This window comes from Leptosomus discolor, chromosome 28 (genome assembly GCF_034619465.1).
Source record: "Leptosomus discolor isolate bLepDis1 chromosome 28, bLepDis1.hap2, whole genome shotgun sequence".
Taxonomy (NCBI): domain Eukaryota; kingdom Metazoa; phylum Chordata; class Aves; order Leptosomiformes; family Leptosomidae; genus Leptosomus; species Leptosomus discolor.
Window position 1 is genome coordinate 839,605 of NC_141418.1, and position 14,860 is coordinate 854,464.

The 14,860-nt window shown below is 70.5% G+C and overlaps 2 protein-coding genes across 2 annotated transcripts; both read left to right on the forward strand.

Moving 5' to 3' along the window:
• Positions 1 to 4,050: 4,050 nt before the first annotated feature.
• KHSRP (KH-type splicing regulatory protein) lies at positions 4,051 to 12,297 on the forward strand. Its single transcript, XM_086478902.1, is given in 23 exon segments — positions 4,051 to 4,263; positions 5,518 to 5,614; positions 5,724 to 5,762; positions 5,918 to 5,957; positions 6,065 to 6,114; positions 6,231 to 6,302; positions 6,874 to 6,931; positions 7,030 to 7,201; positions 7,288 to 7,386; positions 8,257 to 8,355; positions 8,446 to 8,548; positions 8,624 to 8,724; positions 8,821 to 8,849; positions 8,851 to 8,960; positions 9,096 to 9,160; positions 9,162 to 9,257; positions 10,131 to 10,249; positions 10,333 to 10,421; positions 10,541 to 10,701; positions 10,703 to 10,739; positions 11,513 to 11,590; positions 11,706 to 11,866; positions 12,266 to 12,297. Coding segments are annotated over 23 exon segments (2,097 nt in total). The 3' UTR covers positions 12,275 to 12,297.
• A 1,030-nt stretch (positions 12,298 to 13,327) lies between these two features.
• Positions 13,328 to 14,690, forward strand: LOC147413413 (persephin-like). Its single transcript, XM_086478836.1, has 2 exons — positions 13,328 to 13,334; positions 14,350 to 14,690. Exons 1-2 carry the CDS (start codon positions 13,328 to 13,330, stop codon positions 14,688 to 14,690), a joined length of 348 nt encoding a protein of 115 aa, XP_086334962.1.
• Positions 14,691 to 14,860: the final 170 nt, after the last annotated feature.

Genomic DNA, 14,860 nt, shown 5'->3' on the forward strand with positions numbered 1-14,860 from the left:
GGGACCCCTCCCCATCTCAGTTGGGATCCAGGGACTCCTCCCCATCATAACTGGGACCCAGGGACCCCTCCCCATCCCAGTTGGGGCCAAGAGACCCCTCCCCATGCCAACTGGGATCTAGGGACCCCTCCCCACTGTAACTGGGACCCAGGGACCCCTCCCCATCCCACCAGGGACCCCCCCCGGGTCCTCACCTGGGAAGGCCTCCGCCCGCAGGACCTGTGCCATGGCACCCCCCAGCCTGGGTAGGGGGGGACGGGGTCAGCGCTGGGGTCCCAGGCACCTGGGGGACACCCCCACACTCCCCCCCCTCCCCGATGGCCCCCCGGGACCCCCCCCCCGCCCCACTTTTCCAGCCGCAGCAGCCCCGAGGCCATGGGTGAGGGACCAGGACAGCCCCCCCTCCCCCCCGCCCCCCCCCCAGTTCCCCTTTTTTCGTGTGGGGTGTGTGGGGGGGTGTCCCGTGGCTGGGGGACCCCACCCATCCCAGTCCCGTGGCAACGGGGCCACTGGGATCCCCCCGGGACCCACCCAACCCCCAGCAAATGGGGCTGTTGGGGGCGGCTGGGGGGGGCTGGGGGGGTCCCTGGGTGGGCAACGGGGCTGTGGGAGGAGGGGGGGGGGGGCGGATGCTTGGGGTCCCCCCCGGCCGCCCGGGTTCCCCCTCCGGCGCCTCCTGGGCCGCAGATGGAAGCAATTAAGCGGCGATGGCGGCTGCTCCGGCTCCTCCGGCTCCGCCATCCCCGGGCCCCACCGCCCCACAGGCCCCACCGCCCCCCCCCCCCGCCCCCCCCCCGCCCCCTTGACCCCCCACTGCCCCCCTTTGTCCCCGTCACCCCCACGGCCGCCCCTGTCCCTCAGCCCTCTCGTCCCACGGCCCCCTCGGGGTCAGGGTTGGGGGGCTGGGGGTGTCCCCCCCCCGCTATGGGTGGGGCTGAGCAGAGCCTGGAGGTCATTGGGCCCCCCAGGACCCCCAGAGACCCCCTCAGTTCCCCAAGAGTCCCTGGGCCAGTGGGTCCCCCCAAGCAGCCCCGAGACCACCCAGGACCCCTTGGTAACCGCCATTCCCCTGAGAACCCCCCCAGGACCCTGCCAGGTCCCCCCCAGTCCCCCCAATCCCACCGGTCCCCCCAGCTCCCTGACACTCCCAAGACTCCCCAGGACCCCCAGGGACCCCCCAGTTCCCCAAGAGTCCCTCGGACAGTGGGTCACCCACAAGCAGCCCCAAGACCACCGAGGACCCCCTGAGAACCCCTCCAGTCCCCCTGAGAACCCCGCAGGACCCTGCCAGAACCCCCCGGTCCCCCCCAGTCCCGCTGGTCCCACCAGCTCCCTGACACCCCCAGGACCCCCCGAGACCCCCCCCGGTCCCCCAGTTCCCCAAGTGTCTCAGGGCCAGTGGGTCCCCCCAAGCAGCCCTGAGACCACCCAGGACCCCCTGGACCCCCCGGTCCCCCTGAGAAACCCCCAGGACCCTCCGGTCCACCCAATCCCGCCGGTCCCCCCAGCTCCCTGATACCCCCCAAGACCCCCCAGGACCCCCAGACACCCCAAGACACCCAGACACCCCCCGATCCCCCAGCCCCAACACCACCCAGGACCCCCTGGACCCTGCCAGGACCCCCCAGTCCCCCCAGCTCCCTGACACTCCCAAGACCCCCCGGGAGCCCCCCGGACCCCTGCTGCCCCCCCTCCCCGGTCTGCCGAGCCCTCCCCCCGACCCCCGGGACCACCCGCCCCCCTGGACCCCCCCCAGCCCCCCCGCCCCTGCCGGTCCCCACCCCGGTGCCGCCGCCGCTCCGGGACGTCCCGCTCCGCTTCTCTCCCGCTCCCGGCCACGCCCCGCTCTGGCCACGCCCCCTCCCTCGGCCCCGCCCCGACACGCCCCTCCCCCGACCGCTCCCTTGCTTCAACCCCAGCCAGGGCGCGGGCCAATCGGCCACGCCCCCTCCCCAAGCCACGCCCACGCGCCAGAAAAGACCACGCCCCTCACCTCCCAAGTCACGCCCCCCCGCCACACCCAGCCCACGCCTCGCCTGGCCACGCCCCGAAGTTGGAGCTGTCGGAATGAGGATGGGGGGGGTCTGGGGGTCCCTGGGGGGGACTGGGGATACTGGGGGATCCCGGCAGGGTCTTGGGGGGTCCCGGGGGGGGTCTCGGAGGTACTTGGGGTCCCTGGAGGGTCTTGGAGGTCTCAGGGGGGACTGGGGATACCAGGGGGTCCTGGGGGGGCCTAGGGGGTCTTGGGGGTACCAGGAGGGTCTTGGGGGGTCCTGGGGTTCCCAGAGGGTCCTGTGGGGGTCCCACAGAGTCTTGGGGGTCCTGGGGGGACATGATGGGGGCTGAGGGGGGACCAGGGTTTCCCATGGGGGGTGTCTCAGGGGTACTGGGGGGGTCCCAGAGGGAGTAAGTGGGTCCTAGGGGGTCTTGGGGGTCCCTGGGGGGGGGGGGGGACTGGGAATACTGGGGGATCCCGGCAGGGTCTTGGGGCATCCTGGGGGGGTGTCTCTTGGGGTCCCTGAAGGGTTTTGGGGGTCCCAGGGGGGACTGGGGATACCGGGGGGTCTTGGGGGTCCCAGGAGGGTCTTGGGGGTCCTGAGGTTCCCAGGGGGTCCTGGGGGGGTCCCGTAGGGTCTTGGGAGGATGGGATGGGGGCTGGGGGGGAACAAGGCGGGGTCTAGGGTTTCCCATGGGGGGTGTCAGGGCTACTGGGAGTCCCAAGGGGAGGGGGGAGGGGGTCCTGGGGGGGTCTCATAAAGTCCCAGGGGGTCTTGGGGGGACACTGGGAGAACCAGGGGGGGGGTCTCTGGGGTCCAGGGGGGGCAAGGGAAGCCCGGGGGGGGCACAGGGGAGGGTCTGTGGGGTGCCCTAACACCCCCCCTCCAGTGCCCCCACCCCTTGGACACCCCAAATGCCCCCCCCCCGGTGCCCCCAACTCGCCCCGCCCCCCCCGGGGCTGGGCCCGTGGGTCAGGGGTCACGGAGGGGGGGGGGGGGGAGGTCGGTCACGACCTCCGGGGGGGTCGGGGACAGCGGGAGGTCAGGGGTCAGAACGGGGGCACGACCCTTTCCCTCCCCCCCCGTCCCGCGCCGGGCCCCGCCTCTTCACACGCGATTGGCAGCGAGCGCTGCCAGTCACGCGCGGGCCCCGCTGGTATCGCCGCCGATTGGCTGCCGTTTCCCTCCTAAACACATTCGCAAAGCTCATTGGGCCCCTCGCGCGCGTCGCTCCTTCTCATTAGGCCAGAGAGCTGCCAATCACACTCCGCCCCGCCCTCCCCCTAAGGCGCGGCGCGGTGCTGGCGGCCGATTGGTCCGCGGTCCATCGATCGCCGGGGGTCCGCCCACAGGGAGCAGACCGCCCTGTGATTGGCCCGGCCGCCTCTCGCTCTAGCGTGGCCCCGCCCATCGCCGGTCACCAATCCGGTTGTGCGTTTCCTGCCGCCGATTGATTCTCGCGCTTGTCATTCTAACGACGCTCCGCCCCATCCCGCGCCCGCCAATGGCCGGCTGTCGTGCGGCTTCCTGCCCTCGGATTGGCTCCGGTGGCCGTCAGTGAGACGCCTCTTCCACCAATAGCTGGGCGGCGAGGGCGGGACGGGAGGTCGCCGCGCAGCATTGGCCCCGGCGAACGACAATCAAGGACAGCCCCGCCCCCCATCATCCGCTTCCTCGTCCAATGGCGACCCGGCGGCCGCCGCGAGTGGCCGGCCGCCCCGTCCATCCCCGTGATCCCGCCCCCGCCCGTCCTCCAATGAGAGCCCACTCCCCTCAGCCGCTCCCGCTCCCATTGGCCCTCCCCGCCGCCACTCACCTCCTCCCGCCGGCCTGCCCGCCCTCCGCCTCGCGCCGGCTCTCTCCTCGCCGCCATTGGCCGCCGGCCTTTGCCACTCACCCCCCAGCGGCACGTCGATTGGCCGCGACACCCGCAGGGTGGGCGGGCCTCCCCCCTCCGCCGTGGCCCCGCCCCGCTCCCAGCCTGCCCCGCGCGGTGTGTGGAGAGCGCGGCCTGTTCCCGCGTCGCGCCCTCGCCGCCGCCGCCGCCGCCGCCATGTCGGAGTACAGCCCCGCCGGGCCGCCGCCCGCCCCAGGGCAGCCCGGAGGGGCCCCCGCCGCCGCCTCCGCCGGGGGTCCTCCTCCTCCGGGCGGTGCGGGAGCTGGGGGGGCTGCGGGCGGCGGACCGGGCCCGGGCGGCGCGGGGGGGGGCCCGCCCGGCGGGATCCGTAAGGACGCCTTCGCCGACGCCGTGCAACGGGCCCGGCAGGTGAGGGGCCCGGCGGGGGGGGAGGCACCGGGAGGCGCCGGGGTCCCCCTGCCCCCGCCGCGGCGCCGCGGCCCCTCCCCCGCCGTGCCGGGCCCCTCCCCCACCCTCCCGGTAAGGCCCCGCCCCCCCGGGGGCGCGCGGGGTGTCCCCCCCTCTCCCCCTCCCCCCCCAATCCTTCCCGCGCCCTCACCTTGCCCGGGGGGGTCTGCGGGGAGCGGCGGCGGGAGGGGGGGGTCCGCCGGCCCTACCCCGGGGCGGGGGAGCAGGGTCTGGGGGTCCCGGGAACCGGGAGGGGGTCCCGGGGCCGCCGCGCCGCCGCCGCCCGGGGCGGGGTGGGGGGGGTTGTCCCAGGTCGGGCGGTGGAAGAGCCGCCCCGCGGGCGCCGTAATTAGCGGTAATTAACGGGGAACGGTACCGGAGCGCCCCGGGGACGGGGAGCGGGGCCCGGAGCGAGGCGGGAGAGGGAGGGGGGGCTGGGGGATTTCGGGGCGCTTGCCCCCACCCCCCCTCCCTGCCCTGGGCCCCCCCGGATCGCGGCGAGCGGAGGCGTGAGTCGGGGGAGTCGGTGCCGTCGGTGGTGCCCCCCGGTTTTGCGGGGTCCCGCCGTGGTCTGGGGGTCGAGGGGGGCGGTTTCGGGGGCCGCTCCCACCTTGGCGTGGGGGTATTTGGGGGGGCTCCCACCCTGGTGTGGGGGTCGAGGGGGGTTTTGGGGGGCTCCCACGCTGGTGGGAAGCTCCTAGAGAGGTTGTAGGGTCTTGTGTTGGGGTTGGGGGTGGTGGGTTTTGGGGGCTCTTGCTGCAACGGGAGGTCTGGGGGGTATTTTTGGGGGGACTCAGGGAGAGTTTCGAGGGGCTGCTGCCATGGCGAGGAGCTCTGGGGTAGGTTTTGGGGGTCTCCCACCACGATGTGGGGGCTTACGGAGACATTGGGGGGAGTACTTGCGCTGCAGTGAGGTTTTGGGGGGCTCCTGCTGCAGCGAGGGGCTCCCGAGGACATTTTGGGCGGCTGCTGCCACGCTGAGGGTCGGGGGTGGCTTTGGGGGTCCCCGCTCTAGCGTGGAACCCATGGAGAAATTCTTGGGGGTCCCCCCCTACAAGAGCTTTGGCTTCACAGGGAGAGCTTGGGGGCCCCCTGTGCCAGAGTGGTGTTCACAGGGAGGTTTTAGGGGGCTCGCTGCGCTGGTGGGGGGGTCCCTCTCCCCCGCGGGGGCCATTTTTCGGGGTGACCCCTGGGCGCCGACCGTTCCCTTTGCAGATAGCGGCGAAAATCGGGGGGGACGCGGCGACGACGGTGAACAACAACACCCCCGACTTCAGCTTCGGGGGGCAGAAACGGCAGCTGGAGGATGGCGGTAAGGGGGGGGCATGACACCCCTAAACTGCGGGGGACGCCTCCAAACCGGGTGGCCCCGTTTTCGGGGGGCAGCCAGGTGCCACCTCATGGTGCTTCTCCCTCCGCAGACCAGCCGGAGAGCAAGAAGCTGGCGGCCCAGGGGGACTGTGAGTACGGCCGGGGGGGGTCTGGGGGGGGGGGGCTGCAGCCCCCCACGAGGTTTGGGGGGGCTGAGGCGGGGTGTGGGGACCCTCCCGGTGTCCCCGCCCCGGGCGAAGGCTGGCAGCTCCGCACCCTCACGGGGGTTTGGTTCCCTCCGCAGCGCTCCCGACCCAGCTGGGACCCATCCACCCCCCGCCCAGGTGAGATGGGAGGGCAGGGGGAGGGTTTGGGGAGTACTGGGGGGGTTTGGGGGGTCCTGGGGGGATTTGGGGGGTGGCCTGACCCCCCCCACCGTGTCTGTCTGCAGGTCGACGGTGACGGAGGAGTACCGTGTCCCTGACGGCATGGTGGGACTCAGTGAGTTGGGGGGGGCTCTGGGGGGGTTTAGGGGTGCAGGGGAGGGGTTGGGGTGCAGGGGGGGGTTTGGGGGGCCCAGCGCAGCCCCCCCAAACGGCACCTTTGCCCCCCCACAGTCATCGGCCGCGGGGGGGAGCAGATCAACAAGATCCAGCAGGACTCGGGGTGCAAAGTACAGATCTCGCCAGGTAAGGGGGGGCCCCCAATCCCCCCAGCTCCCGAGAGGGGATCCCCAGCATCCTCCTCCTACCCTTTGGGGGGCCCCCAGCGCCCCCTTTCCCTGCAGGGAGTCTCTAGTCCCTTCCTGGGGAGGGGGGGGTCTACTTCTGCAGTGGGGGTCTCCTACTCCCCCCCTCTTCTGTGGGTGGGGGGCATGGGGGGGTCCTAGTCCGTACTCTTCCCTAATGTGGAGTGTCCCAGTCCCCTATTTCCCTCCTTATAGATGTAAGCGGGGTTCAGCCCCCCCTTATCCCCCTGATGTGGGGTGGGGGGGTCCCCAACCCTTCCCTACCCCCGTAATGTGGGACAGGGGGCTCCCCCCACTGTGGGGCACAGGGGGGGTCCCCCCTTTTCCCTTGCTGATGGGGGACAGGGGGCTCCCCCCACGGTGGGGTGCAGGGGGTCTCCCCCTAATGTGGGACAGGGGTCTCCCCCCACCACGGGGCACAGGGGGGGTCCCCCCTTTCCCGCGCTATGGGGCAGGAAGGGGGGCGTGCCCCCACTGCCCGCCCTCGTACCCCACCGCCCCCCTCCCCGCAGACAGCGGCGGGTTGCCGGAGCGCAGCGTCTCCCTGACGGGATCCCCCGAGGCCGTGCAGTGAGTAGGGGCCGTCCCACCCCCAAACCCCAAACCCCAACCCCCTCCCCCCCAGGGTATCCCCCAGCCCCCCCAACCGCCCCCCCGTGCCCCCCCAGGAAGGCGAAGCTGATGCTGGACGACATCGTCTCGCGGGGGCGGGGGGGCCCCCCGGGGCAGTTCCACGACAACGCCAACGGCCAGAACGGGACAGTGCAGGAGATCATGATCCCCGCCGGCAAGGCCGGCCTCGTCATCGGCAAGGGCGGCGAGACCATCAAGCAGCTCCAGGTAACCCCCCCGGGACCCCCCCTGATTACAGCTGAGCCCCCCCGGGGGGTGGGGTTGCCCCCCTGCAGCTGACTCTCCCGCCGCAGGAGCGAGCCGGGGTGAAGATGATCCTGATCCAAGACGGTTCCCAAAACACCAACGTTGACAAACCCCTGCGGATAATCGGGGATCCCTACAAAGTCCAGGTGAGGCAGCCCCCGCCCCCCAGCCCTGAAAAACAGACCCCCAGCCCCCAGAAAGGTGCCCCCCAGCCCCAGAAAAATGCTCCCAAGGCCCAAAAAGGTTCTTCCAAGGCCCGAAAATGCCCCCCAGCCCCAGAATGGTGCCCCCAGCCTCAAAAAATGTCCCCCAGCCCCAAAATCCAGCCCCCCAGCCCCCCAAAATGCCAGCAGCCCCAGAAAGGTGTCCCCTAGCCCCAAAATAACATCCCCGCAGACCCAAAAAAACACTCCCCAGCCCCAAAAAATGCCCCCCAGCCCCAGAAAAGTTCCCCCAGCCCCAAAGTAACACCCCTGCAACCGCGGAAAACTACTTCTCTGCTCCCAAAAATACCCCCAGCCCCAAAAGACACCCTGCCCACTCCCAAAGCCCCCCCAAAAGTGCCCCCCGCCCCAAAAAGTGCCTCCTGCCCCAAAATATGTTCCCCTGCCCCAAACAATGCCCCCAGCCCCAGAAAATCCCCCCCCAGCCCCAAAATAACATCTCTGCAACCCCCAAAAAACACCCCCCAGCCCCAAAACCTGCCTTCCAGCCCAGAAAGGTCCCTCCCAGCCCCCCCAAAAAATCCCTGCAACCCCAGTAAACCACCCATCCGCCCCCAAAATACCCCCCAGCCCCAAAAGACACCCCGTCCGCCCCCATAAATGCCCCCCAACGCCCAAAAACGCCCCCCAGCCCCAAAACAACATCCCTGCAACCCCCAAAAAACACCCCCCCCAGCCCAAAACCTGCCCCCCCAGCCCCAAAAGCCGCCGTGCCCAGCCCCCCAAAGCCCCCTCCAGCCCCCAAGCGCCCCCCAGCCCCCCCAAACCCGCCCCCCTGCCGCCCCCCTGCAGCAAGCCTGCGAGATGGTGATGGACATCCTGCGCGAGCGCGACCAGGGCGGCTTCGGCGACCGCAACGAGTACGGTTCCCGCATCGGCGGCGGCATCGACGTGAGCCCCGGGGGGTCGTGGGGGGGTTGGGGAGGGGTATCTCTGCGCTCCCACCGCCCCCCATTTCACCGTTTCCCCCCGCCCCCCCAGGTGCCGGTTCCCCGGCACTCGGTCGGCGTCGTCATCGGCCGCAGCGGGGAGATGATCAAGAAGATCCAGAACGACGCGGGGGTGCGGATACAGTTCAAACAAGGTGAGCGTCCCCCCCCGTGGGGGGGCCCCTGTGACCCCCTCCCCCAGCACCCTGAACCCCCTTTTTCCCCCCCAGATGACGGGACGGGCCCCGAGAAGATCGCCCACATCATGGGCCCCCCCGAGCGCTGCGAGCACGCCGCCCGCATCATCAACGACCTCCTCCAGAGCCTGCGGGTAGGGGGGGGACGACCCGGGGCTCCCCCACAAAACAGGGGGGACCGTCTTCCTCTTCCTCCTCCCCCTACCCTGACGCCTCCCTTCCCCCCGCAGAGCGGCCCCCCGGGACCCCCGGGGCCGGGATGCCCCCGGGGGACGGGGCCGCGGGAGGGGCCAGGGCAGTTGGGGCCCCCCCGGGGGTGAGATGACCTTCTCCATCCCCACCCACAAGTGCGGGTTGGTCATCGGCAGAGGTGAGCGCAGCCCCCTCCCCAAATAACCCCCCCAGCCCCCCTCCCCGCCCCCCCCCCCCCGCCATCGCCCCGGGGGGGTGCCCCGTCCCCCCTCTCCCCCTGGCTGCCCCCCCTGTCGTCCGCCCCCCTCCGCAGGCGGGGAGAACGTCAAAGCCATCAACCAGCAGACGGGGGCCTTCGTGGAGATCTCCCGCCAGCTGCCCCCCCAACGGGGACCCCAACTTTAAGCTCTTCATCATCCGCGGCTCCCCCCAGCAGATCGACCACGCCAAGCAGCTCATCGAGGAGAAGATCGAGGTGCGGCGGGGCCCCCAAACCCCCTGAGGCCCCCCAAACCCCATGGACCTTCCCCCAAACCCTTGAAAACCTCCCAAACCCCCTGAAACCCCGTGGACCTCCCCAAAACCCCCTGAAGCCCCCCCAAACCCACTGAGGCCCCCCCCAAACCCCATGGACCTTCCCCCAAACCCTTGAAAACCTCCCAAACCCCTGAAACCCCGTGGACCTCCCCAAACCCACTGAGGCCCCCCCAAACCCCATGGACCTCCCCAAAACCCTTCAAACCTCCTGCACTCCCACCCCCCCCCAAAACTGCCCTGAACTCAACAAACTCTCCCCAAAAACCCCTACTCCCTGCAACCCTCCCCCCAAAAACCCCCTAAACCCTCTAAACTCTCCTTGAAACTCCCCAAAACCCCCACAAACTGCCCCCCAAACCCTCCTGAACACGCCAAAAACCTCTGAACCCTCAAAACCTCCTGAACCCCCTAAAACCCCCTGAATCCTCCCCAAACCCCCCACCCCCTGCAACCCCACCCAAAACACACCTAAATCCTTCTTGAAACCCCCCAACCCTCCAAAACCCCCCAAACTCCCCGCAAAACCCTCCCGAACCCCCCAAACCCCCACAAAACCCCCCTGAACTCCACAAACTCCCCCTTGAACCCCCCAAACCCCTCACCCCTGCAACCCTCCCCCTAAAAGCCCCTAAACCCTCCTTGAAACCCTCCCAAACTCCTCAAAACCTCCCACACCCCCCAGCCTGCCCCTAAAACTCCCCTGAACCCCCCAAACCCCCCACCCCTTGCAACCCTCCCCCTAAACCCTCCTTGAAACCTCTCAAACCCCCCTCCTCCCCCGTCACTGACCTCCCCTTCCCCCCCCCCACAGGGTCCGCTCTGCCCCGTGGGGCCGGGGCCGGGACCGGGGGGACCACCGGGACCCGCCGGCCCGATGGGACCCTTCAACCCGGGACCCTTCAACCAGGGCCCCCCCGGAGCCCCCCCACAGTGAGTAACCAGCATTTTTTTGGGGTGAGGGTGTCGCTGGGGGTTCCCCCCACGGCAGCCCCCTCACTCCCCCCCTCCCGCAGCCCCGGAGGACCCCCCCCCCACCAATACCCCCCCCAGGGCTGGGGCAACACCTACCCCCAGTGGCAGCCGCCGGCCCCCCACGACCCCAGTGAGTACCGACCCCCCCCCCACCCCGCCGCGTTTGGGGAGGGGAAAGGGGGGGTCTCCTGCGCCCCCCCCCGCCCCCTTCCTTTGCACCTCACCCTTCTTTTTTGGGGCCCCCCCCAGGCAAAGCGGCGGCGGCGGCGGACCCCAACGCCGCCTGGGCCGCCTACTACTCGCACTACTACCAGCAGCCGCCGGGGCCGGTGCCGGGGCAGCCCCCCGCCCCCACCGCGCCCCCCGTCCAGGGGGAGCCCCCCCAGCCCCCCCCCACCGGCCAGTCCGACTTACACCAAGGCCTGGGAGGAGTACTACAAGAAAATAGGTGGGTGAGTGCCCCCCGAAGTGGGGGAGGGGGAGCCCCTAGACTGCCTTGGGGGACTTTGACACCCCCCCCCCAGACCCCCAGACTGTTCCTGGGCAACTCTGGGGAACCTCAAAAGTGCCTCTGGGTGACTTTGACCCCCCCAGGGATCCCTGAGCCCCCTTGGGGACCCCTCTAAACTGCCCTATGGAACCTCCTGGGACCCCCCTCCCCAAACTGTCCCTGGGGACCCCTGAACCCCCCAGGGACCCCCACACTGTCCCTAGGCAACTCTGGGGATCCCCCCAAACTGCCCATGGGTGACCCTGAACCCCCCTGGTGACCCCTGAACCCCCCGGGGACCCCCCCCTAACTGCACCATGGAACCTCCTGGGACCCCCTAGACTGTCCCTGAGGGACCTTGACACCCCCTGGGGACCCCCGCAAATTGCCCCTGGGTGACCCTGACCCCACACTGGGGACCACTGCACCCCCAGAGACACACCCCCCCCCCCCCCAAACTGCCCCTGACATCCCCCGGGGACCCCCTAAACTGCCCGCGGGGGGAAAAAACCCCCTTGGGGGGGGTCACCCCTGAACACCCCCCCCCACACACATACACACACTCCTCCCAAACCACCCTGGGCGCCCCCCTTCAAATTCCTTAGGAGGGCTCCACCACCCCCAGGGGGCCCCCAGACCACCCTGAGGAACCCCAAACCACCGCAGGGGGGGTCCTGCAGTGCTGGGGGAGGGGCGGGGTGGTCTGACCCCACTGCTGTGTCCCCCCCCAGGCCAGCAGCCCCAGCAGCCCGGGGCCCCCCCGCAGCAGGACTACACGAAAGCCTGGGAGGAGTATTACAAGAAACAAGGTGAGCCCCCCCCTGCCCCCCGCCCCCCGGGATTGGCGCGGGGGGGGGGGGAAGTGGGGGGGACACCCCCCCTCTGTGTGTGTGTCCCTCACAGCCCCCCCTTGTCCCCCTCCAGCGGCCCAGGTGGCGACGGGGGGCGGCCCCGGGGCCCCCCCAGGCCCCCAGCCCGACTATAGCGCGGCCTGGGCCGAGTACTACCGGCAGCAGGCGGCCTATTACGGACAGACCCCGGGGGCCGCCGGGCCCGCGCCCCCCCCCACGCAGCAGGGACAGCAGGTACCGACCCCCCCGCCCCGGGACCCCCCCAAGATCCCCAGCAACCCCCAGCGGCGGGTGGGAGGGCTGGGTGCTGATACACCCCCCCCCTGCACTGTGGGGTGGGGGCTCAGTGTGGGTGTACACACACCCCCCTCCTCCAAATTGCTGCGATACCCACCCCAGGTTGCTCGGGGGGGGCACAGCGCCCCTCTCTGCCTGCCCCGCAGACCCCCCCCACCACCGCTGGGGGTGGGGGTCAGTTCTCCACGTGACCCCTGCAGAACTGGGGGTGGGGGGCTCAGCGCTACCTCCCCCCAGGCCGGGTCCCCCTAATGCTATTGGGGTGGGGGGTGTTATTCTGCCCCCCCTCCTCACCCCCCCATCCCCTTATCTCTCTCTCTCTCCCCTCCCCTCCAGGCTCAGTGAACCGAATGTGAACCCCCCGTCTGTGACCCCCCTTTTGATTTTGGCGAGTGGCCGCGGCCGGCCGGGGCGAGCGGCCCCCCCACCCCCCCCCCCAAGGTGATGGGGGGCTTCAACGCCCCTTCCCCCCTGCCCTTTCCCTCCCCCCTCCCACCGCCGCTCGGAGAAACCACCTGAATCGCCCCAAAACTCCTCGGGATCGTCGCCGGAGCCCCCCGGCCCCCGCTCATAGGTAGAGTCGAACATTCCTGGGAGCCGCGGGGGGGAACACCCCCACCCCCCCCCAAATCCCGCGGGGCCCCCCCAATCCGCGGGGGCCCCCCCGGCCGCTCCCCCCACCGCCCCCAGCGATCGGAAAAGGAAGAAAAAAAAAAAAAAAACCCAAACCAAAACCAACAGAAAAACCGACAAAACACCCCCCCCCCCCCGCCCCCCCCGGCAGCGAACGCTCAGTTTTTACTTTTTACCGCTTGTTTTTAACTTCACAAATAAATGAGAACAAAACTCCGCCGTGCCTTTGAGGGAAAGCCCGGGTTTGGGGTTAACGGGGCCCCTCGCGTTTGGGGTCAAAGGGGGAGATTTTGGGTCCATCAGGCCCCTTGTGTTTAGGGTCAAATCGAGGGATTTTGGGCCCTTCATGTTTGGGGTCAAATTGGGAGACTGGGGGGTTACCAGGCCCCTTACATTTGGGGTCAAATCGAGGGGCTTTGGGTCCCCCGGGGCATTTTGGGTCCCCCCGGGGCATTTTGGGTCCCCCGGGCCCCTCGGAAAGCGGCGGGTTGGGGATAAATCCCGGCGCTTTGGGCCTCCACGCGGTTTGGGGGCGGGGGGCGATGAGAGTCCTTGGGTCCCTGTACCCGCGAGCTGTTTTGGGTGAAAAATGAGGGGGTTTTCAACCAGCCCCCCCGCCCCGGAGCTTAGGCCGCCGGCGTTGCTATAGCGACGCTTACGGCGGGTTCGTTGTTCGACGTCACTTCCGGCGCGGCGGGGGAGTGTGTGTCACAACTTCCGCTCCTCAGTTGCTCTGCTCTGAGTGGCCGGCGAAGGCGGTGGCGCATGCGTGGTGAGGGCCGGTGGCTGGCGCGGGGAGGAGGAGGGAAGAGCCGACCCGGGGGTCTCGGGGGGGGGGGGGCGGTGGTGTCTGGGGGGGCTCTATAGGGGCCGGGGGGGGGGGTGTCTGGGGGCGCCTGTAAGGCCCTGGCGGGGCTCCTGGGGCCACAAAGAGGGGCCCGGGGAGGTTTGGGGGCGGCCGGGGCCTCTTGGGGGGGGGGGGGGTGAGGGAGGCGCGGCCTCGGGCTCTCCAGGAGCCGATGGCCGGGTGGGAAGCGGGGGGGGGGGCGTGTGTGTGAAGCTGCCCCCGTTTTGGGGCGGAATCGGGATTCTTGGCTATTTTTAGAGGGTTTTTTCCCCCAGGTTGTGCCAACCCGCTCCCCCCCCCGCTGCGTTGGTATTTCGGTGTCTGCTCCCGCCCCCCGCCCCCCTCCGGGTTTTGGCGACCCCCAAACGGGAGGGACACGGGGGGGGGGGGGGGGGGGGGTGTCTTTCTGCCTCCGGGGGGGCCCTGCTCAGCCTGGCGGGGGGGTAGGGGTTTTCCCACATCCTTCCAGGGGGTCTTCACCCCCAAACAACCCCCCCGGGGGGGGGGTGTTGTGTGTTACAGCCCCAGAAGGGCCTCACCACCCCGGGGGGGGGGCATTAAGCCCCCCAGGCCCGCTGGGGGAGGGGGTGCATTCCCTACCTTCCCCCCAATGAACGCCCACTAAACAAACCCCCCAGCCCCATATTGGGGGTTCCCTGGGTGGGGCCAAACATCCCCCCCCTCAACCTGAGGGGGCTCCGGGGGGGGTGGGGTGTCTCAACTCGCCTCCCCCCCCCCCCCAGGGCAGGAGAGGGTTAACACCCCCCCCCCCCCCCCCCAAGGGCAGCCCATAAAGGCAGCGCCGGGCCCGGGGCCGGGCAGACGCCAGGCGGGATGGCAGGGACCCTGCTCCACGCTGCCTTCCTCCCCCTCCTCCTCCTCCTCACCACCGCCGCCCCCCCCTCGCAAGCAGGGGGCACCCCTGAGCCCCCCCCCCCAGCCCCGCGCTGGTCGGGGGGGGTGTCGGGGGGCACCCCCCGCTGCGGGTTACGGAGCTTGGCGGTGCGGGTGCGGGAATTGGGGCTGGGGTACCCCTCGGAGGAGACCGTGGTGTTCCGGTACTGCGGGGGGGGCTGCCCCGCGCCCCCCACCAACCACGGGCTGGCCCTGGCCCGGCTGCGGCCGGGGGGGGGCGCCGGGGAGGGGTCGGCAGAGGCCGGGGTGGGGGTCGGCCCCTGCTGCCGCCCCAGCCGCTACCAGGACGTCGCCTTTTTGGACGAGGGGCAGCGCTGGCACCAGCTGCCCCAGCTCTCGGCCGCCGCCTGCCGCTGCGTGGGGTGAGCACAACCCCCCCCCACCCCCCACCCCCCCCCACAAAACAGCTGCCCCCCCGGAACGTGCCAGGGGGTCACTGTTTATTGGGAGGGTGCGGAGGGGGGGTCTGCGCCCCCAATAAACGCCAGGGAATCGCTGAGAGAGTCTGGAGTTGTGCCTGGGGAGGAGAGAAAGGA